General features: G+C 39.4%; 2 protein-coding genes across 7 annotated transcripts in view; both read left to right on the plus strand.

Moving 5' to 3' along the window:
- The window catches only part of LOC143018436 (uncharacterized), a 10,211-nt gene extending 8,648 nt beyond the window's left edge, over nt 1–1,563 (plus strand). For all 3 annotated transcript variants that reach the window (XM_076173798.1, XM_076173799.1, XM_076173800.1), the window contains exons 4-5: nt 707–836; nt 1,359–1,563. In XM_076173798.1, the coding sequence (XP_076029913.1) occupies nt 707–836; nt 1,359–1,380 (152 nt within the window). In that variant the 3' untranslated portion in view covers nt 1,381–1,563. The remainder of the gene's footprint in view (nt 1–706; nt 837–1,358) is intronic.
- LOC143018439 (uncharacterized) overlaps nt 1–7,500 on the plus strand; it is a 71,237-nt gene that overhangs the window by 27,285 nt on the left and 36,452 nt on the right. The gene's annotated exons all lie outside the window — the stretch shown is intronic.

A 7,500-nucleotide genomic window follows, 5' to 3' on the forward strand; every position in this document is an offset into this window, starting at 1 on the left:
CAGTGTATCAATCTTTGTAGTATATTAGTATGTAGCTTGTTTGAGCAAAATACCAGAAGATGCCTAATGTATGGGTAATGATGTGACCTTACACGCACACACACACTCAGCTCCCCGCCCACGAAAGTTGGAGTAAGGACTCGCAGCACAGCGATACTGAAATTATTTCAGCCCCGGGCGAGATTCGAACCCGAACCGCCATAGTGGCAGCCGAGAACTCAACCTCCGCGCCATCGAGAGAGAGTGCATTCACCATGGTATTTTTTTTTTATCACGTGTTGGACTCGTGGTCGACAGCTATTTCCCTCCCGGAAGAGAGCTCAGAGCTCGTATGGCCGATCTATGGGTAATGCTGTGACCTTACACGCACACACACACCCAACTCCCCGCCCACGAGAGTTGGAGTAACGACTCGAAGCGCAGCGATATTGGAATCATTTCAGCCCAGGCAGGACTCGAACCCGGACCGCCGTAGTGACAGTCGGAGACTCTACCAACCGCGCCACAGAGTCGTATGTGTGTGTGAGTGAGTGTGTATGGAAATCTAATTCTTAGGAATTTCTTTCAAGGATGTTAAAAGTAATGAATACATTAGCCCTCAGTATTATGTCTCACTTTTTGATTTACCAACAATATTGCCCTCGTTATTTTAAGATAATGTTTAATTCTTGTTGTTATTGTGTGCCGTTACGTGCTCTCCTGACAGGACCCGCTCAATGTTGTCCACAACTTCAATCGGGTCAAATGGTTATCTGCATTCACGAGTGCTATGCCGACGATGGGTGTCCTGGAATCAAGATGTGTTGCTCCAATGGCTGTGGATATGTGTGCAAAATGTAAGCATAACTGCTACTTATTCTTTTTTTTTTATATATAAAAAATTCTTTCCCTGCTGGCAACTTGCTTGTATTACCCTCTGCCTACGACCCATCCTTTTACTGTTTTTTTTTTCTATATTGTTTAATTTTTCGCTTCCGATCCACCCAGTTGGACCATAACGAAAGGTCTAGTCTGGCAAAGAAGTGGTTTTAAACCTCCAACCCCAAATGGATTAAGCAACCAACAGTGCCATTAGATTAGTATTGGTGAAATGAAACCACTGTGCATTACGAGACAACTATCATTTCGTTGGACCTCTTCACACATTAGTAAAGATGGTTGCATCTGTCAAATTTGTGTATTGGTTTGACGTAATCGTTCCAATTAGTTTCTACAAAGTTAACTCATGGGTGTACGTATGTACAGACAGAAACAAGAATTGCTAAGGGAGCAGAGTACTATAAATTAATTTTTACATGCGAGAAATCAAAATTCTCGACAGCCGTGACCTTTGTTAACATTATTTTGTCTTCTTCCAGACCATCCACAAATTGCCCCTAGATCGAGCCGATGTTCTGACTGATGGTCATCAACACTACCCGGAAGATTCATCTTAACAGTGTTCCATCTAGGATGTAATGAGATCTTCCACACGTGCAACAGCAGCAATATCACCAGCTATATAATCAACTTGTGTGGTGAAAAACTGATTGTACTGGGTCAAAGAATAAAAGCATATCTTCAGCTTTAAGCCATTATTATCCCTCTGTAGCGTAAGGGTCCACTCAGCTGATTAGAATCACCTGGGTTTAGCCAGAATAAAACTCTTAGACACGCCCGTTCCACGTGTTATTCGAGAGTGCTCCTTCGTCACAATTCACACGGTAAGCGGAGGAGGCCCAGTGTAAAAATGGGGAACAGCACAGTTCGTCAGCAGTCAACACGACTTGGAATACCTTTTTAGGGATCACCTGCTCAACCCACACGGAGAGGAGGCAAGAATAGATGCCCTTACCATGGCCTCACCAACCTATGGGACCCCGAAGGACCGGAGTCTGATCTCCGGAATGGGTCGCCTGTGTTTTTATTTCACAATATTAAATATTGCCCCTGCAATCCTACCACATTGATATATTTTCGTTTGTCTACTACTTGTATGCGAGTGGCTAATAAAATCATATTACAAAGGGAAAATAGTGAATTAGATGAATCAAGGCACTACAACAAAACGTGTGTACACTTAGAAGTCGAACTAGAAACTGCGTCGTTTCTGTATGCACCCTGACTTGGCGGGAAGCATACACGACAGCATGGTTCCTTCTAAAAAATGGCACATGGAAATGCAATCAATACAATAATCTTAATAAATCAATATAAATCAATTTCATGGTATTTATTTATAAAGGAGAAAGCATGTATTATTTTCCCAATCTACTCACAAGTACAATACATAACAATCGTACTTGTTCCTCTTGTAAGTTTCACCACTCTATCTGTCCTTGTTTGATGTTTTCTTCATATTTCTAAACCTCTCATTGTTATGTTTCATTTCACTTCTGGTCTTCGCCATGATCAACTGTTTGAGTTTTACTTACCTTGTAAGTTGCGAATGTCTTCTTTCGCATTCCATAATCATTTTGAATGCACCGCTTGAAAAAGTGTTGAATATGTTACCCGTTCTATATCGGGACCCCATATTACTCCTTATCAACTACTTTTCCATCCACTACCCTTTCCCATGTGTACTTATGCTGGACTTTTCTTAAACACTGTTAGCTATCTTCAACTCTCTTTCTAAACATATCTCCACCAACAACTCTCCACTATACTCTTCACTTGGGACTCCAGAACTCTCTGACACTCCATCTGTTATCCCCTACTCTAGCATTGATATCTCCCAACATTATCACATTGACGTTTCTTCCAAAACTATCTAAGCACTCATTTATATCTATCCAGAATGTCTCCTTCTCCTCTACATTCTTCTCACTACCAGATCCATATGAATATACAAAAACTCATATTTCCCTACACAGTTTCACCTACATCAATATTAAAGATACTTCCACCACACGCAATAAATGATAGATATGAATTAGGGATGCAAATTGGTATGTCAAGGTTATCGCAACCACATGTGTAATCAAATTCAGTTCCATAAACATTTGCTTTTCGCATTCCTATACTTGCCCAGAAGTGATTCATCAAGTTCATCAAGGCCTTGGATCCCGTGTTGGTCTCGTGATCGACAGTTATTACCCTCCCGGATGTGAACTCAAATATTACCCTATCTATGGTAATGCTGTGATCTTTTACATATGTTCAACCCAAATTGTTCATGTGTGTGCGTTTTCTTGATTAGTTGATTCATCGTCTGCAAATGGCCTATAGTCGATTATCCACTTCAAAAACCTACCTGTTCTCTTGGTTGGTTTCCATCTAAAAGTCTACTTATTCCATTTGTAAAGATCTTAGAGTACTTCGCTTTTCTAACTATTTCTGTTCTTTCTTCCCCCGGCCAATTTCCTAATAAGAATCACTAAATTCAAATTCATACCCTCGATGGTGACCTCGCTATTTGAAATCTATTTCTATCTTTTGACTGAAAATCCAGGGAGGCCGTTCAGGGTGTGGGATACGTCGTGATTTACGACTAGTCATTCTGTCAAAGGAATCTTAGTACATGCCTCCCTACCTCTCGTATTTCCCATCTTGTCATAACTCACCCCAAGATACACACCATCTCGTACTGCACTGCCTGGGGGTTACCAGACCATCTATGAAGCAAATCAAACATTCATAGACTGGCTAGCAAATACAAAGTTGGAGGTGTAAGAAAGCCATACGATACTACTACTCCCATCTAGTGTATGTGCTATTTTCTATATATATATAGTAAAGGAAGCTGTATAGTTCAACGATTTTCAGTCATTAGGATTATAGCAACGATTACTATCCACCCCATCCCACCAGCCTCACCTGTGAAACCACGGTGCTGCAACATACGGGAAAATGCGATATTGCCACATGCCAAAGAATATACTGAGATCGTTGTTATGATTTTAAAAAGTGATACTCGTTGTACTTTACAGCCCCCTTTGCTATACAAAAAAAAAAAAAAAAAAAAAAAAAAACAGATAGCATATGTCACACCGTCGCATATTTTTGCTATTGTACTTGTAAGGGAGACCGGTCTATAGTTGGTTGGATTTTCTTGAGCGTTCAAACTATAGATGTTCTTTCGTTGGGAGGTTATGGTTCCTAATAGATCCTGCCTGAAGGTGGTATACGAAGCATTTAGAAGATCGAGTTGTCATTATTCCCACGTAAGAAGATTGGGGCCCACAGTTCTTGTGTGTGCTTGTGTGTGTATCAAATTTATTGCAGTCACAGACGTAAGTAATCAAATTCAACTCTATAAATACTTGCTTTCAGTTTTAATATAATTGCCTAAGTGTGGGTCTCCAAGGACTTGAATCACGTGTTGGTCTCGTGATCAACAGCTATTACCCTCCCGGAGAGAGCTCACAACTCCTATATTGCCCGATCTATGGGTAATGTTGTGATCTTAGACACATGCTGAACCCAATTTGTGTGTGTGTGTGTGTGTGTGTGTGTGTGTGTGTGTGTGTGTGTGTGTGTGTGTGTGTGTGTGTGTGTGTGTGTGTGTGTGTGTGTGTGTGTGTGTGTGTGTGTTTGTATGTGTGTATGTGTGTGCGTGTGTGTCTACCCCATACACGCCACCTCAATTCGGTATAGATATACTAGGGACTATATGTGTAATTAAATATGATTTATTAGTCCAAAAGAGGTTATTTTTGGATTTGTGGTGGTAACCCTTTTCAGACCGCTCTTCTATGATTTCTATTGATACGTAAGAGGTTAATTTCAATTATTCATATGGCTGTGTTACCAGGCAAATGTTGTACCACCATACCAGCGAGCCAATATGTATGTATGTGCGAGTGTATGCATATTCGAGAGTATATGAGTGTGTATGAATTTGAATGAGTGTATGTGTTAGTATTAATGGGTGTGTGTGTGTGTTTATGTGGGAGAATATGAGTTGTATGAGTGTAAAGTGTATGTGATTGTGCGACGCCAATAATTAATCAATAAGTATCTTATTTTTGCCTACAATCTCCACCCAAATATATTCCATACTGTCCTCTTCCTTTCATCGAATTGTTGATAATACAATCTATTGTATTTTTAGCTTAAAGTGCTATTGCCTATCATATCATTATGAAAAAAAAAAAATTTATATCCTTCTATCTCGATTTCCGTAAGGAAATGTCAGCCATATTGATCTAGGATTCAGTAATAGCTATTCATCCACGTCCGGTTTTTGCCGTTTTTTTGCAACTCAAGTGGGAACACTGCGGCAGTATTCTTTCTCCCCTACCACAGGGTTCGGCGAAAAAGGAAATAAATATTCAGAGGAGTGGTACAGGACAGTAATAAGAGAGTGGGGACAGCATAACGTAGGGACAGTTGCAGTATTGTAAAGAAGCATAATTTCTCTATGAATAAAGATTTCCTCTATCACAGACAAAAAGAGGTGTGGTTCTTGTTCGTAGGGGTGCCCCATATAGACCCTAAAGTATCAGCTGCATGTTACTGAACAGCTGTTAACTCCACAATAACATGCAGCCAATACCCCAGGGCACCGAGCGAGATGCAGGGATGACCCGTCATCCAGGAGGAGCTAAGAAAAAAGGGAGGGAGGGAGGGGGGTGAATGGGAGTGGCGTATGTAGGATTTTTTTCTCGTATATTTTTGCTATTGTACTTGTAAGGGAGACCGGTCTATAGTTGGTTGGATTTTCTTTGTTCCCTCCTTTGTATATTGGTACAATATTTGCATTTTTCCAATCTTGTGGTACTTTTCCTTCTTTGAGTGAGAAATCAATTATCGTGTGTATTTTGTCCGTTAGTTCATCCATACTTTCTTTCAATATCCAATTTGCAATTCCATCCGGTCCATATGACTTTCTGACGTCGAGTTTTTTTTTTATTTGTTCCCTAATTTCTTTCTGTGTCACCGTTATTTCTTTCATTGCGGGGGAACTTTCTCTTTGTCCTTCCTCCCAATTTTGTGAGCTTTCAATTTAAAATGTTTGATCATAATTTCAGCCATTTCTACATCATCTATATATTCTTTATTTCGTTCGCGCAGTTTCACTATTTCATGTTTATCTTTTAGTTTGTCATTTATATATCTGTAGAATAGTTTAGGTTGGTCCTTGCATTTTTCTGTTACGTCTTTGTCGTCGTTTTTTTTTTTTTTTTCTTCTTCTTCCCTGGGTATTTTTACATATTCATCTCTTAGTTTGATGTATATTTGCCATTTGGTCGTTTTTCTCTTTTTTCATCTTTTTCACGCTTTGTTTCTTCTATCTTTATCAGTTTTTGTTATACCAACACTTTATGTATGCCCTTTTTTGTTTCTTCTTTGGTACGTATTTACCTGTTCCCTCCTTGTATTTTTCTTTTAATAAGTTCCACTTCTCTTCCATCTTTGTTTCTTCATTTAAAAAAGTTTCCCAGTTTGCATTTTGGAAAAGTTTTTCAAAGTCCGTTTTGTTGTTTTGTTGTTGTCGTTTTCTATGTTTCTCATTTCTTCTCACATCATTTTGTTCTTTTAGTTCGAACTCTATTAGTATGTGGTCACTCTTCTGGTCACTCAACTGGTCACTCAACTCGTGTCTTGTATTCCATTTTGTCCACTATTCTAGGTTCTGATGTGAATATTAAGCCTAGTCTCGACGGTTCTTCATTGTGTCTATATCTGGTGTTTTCCTTTACCCATTGAGTCAATGTGTATTCAATGGTCATATCCAATAGAATATTTTCCCAAGTTCCTCTCCACCTTTTACTGTCATTTCTTCCTAACATATTTCCTTTGAGTTAAAATCACCCATAATTACTATGTATGTATGTAGTATTAGTGTTTACTTGCTTTAGCGTTTCTTTTTCTTGTTCTAATAGGTTCTAATAGGTTGTAATAAGTTATTCCTTCTTTCTGTATAATGAAGCTATCTCTTGTTTGAAATTGGGATTGAATTTTCTTTTGTAGCCTCTGGGTACGTGTTTTTACTAGCTTTCTGAATATTAATTATTACTTTGTTTACCGCCTTATCCAGGGATAGGAACTGATCTATTTCAAAGTGTTCTAGCTCTTTCTCACTGTCTTGTGAGTAATTTTGCCAGTTTGCTCTTTTTGGTAGTTTATTCAAGTTCTCCTGATCGTGGGCTGTAATTTCTCCTCCAGTTCTATGTGGTATGGGTTTGCATGGAGGGTGAGCACATTGTTATGTCAAGTGAAATTGGTTATTGATTGCATGCGAGAGATTGTCTGGTAAGATTATTGCTGGAATTTATTAAGTTTAGGCTAAAGAGTTGTTCGAGGATTTTGTGTCCTCTTAGATCTGTTTGGGGGACAAGCTACTCTGGAGGGTGCACAAACAGGTCACCTGCCAGTGCCTGGTTTGTTGATGAGTTGAGATGTTGGAGTTGTGGTTAAGGTATATTTTGCTCAGTGTGATTATATATTAGCCTACAACCACAGTGAATGGCCGGTGACGCCCATCATACCAGGCGTTGGTAGGTTGGGTGATTAGACTCGCACTTCGCTGCTAGAAGCAAACGAGCCACATTCAAAAACAAAGACTTAGCGCTC

Source organism: Oratosquilla oratoria, chromosome 34 (assembly GCF_046742065.1).
Source record: "Oratosquilla oratoria isolate Oo_2021 chromosome 34, ASM4674206v1, whole genome shotgun sequence".
Lineage (NCBI taxonomy): Eukaryota > Metazoa > Arthropoda > Malacostraca > Stomatopoda > Squillidae > Oratosquilla > Oratosquilla oratoria.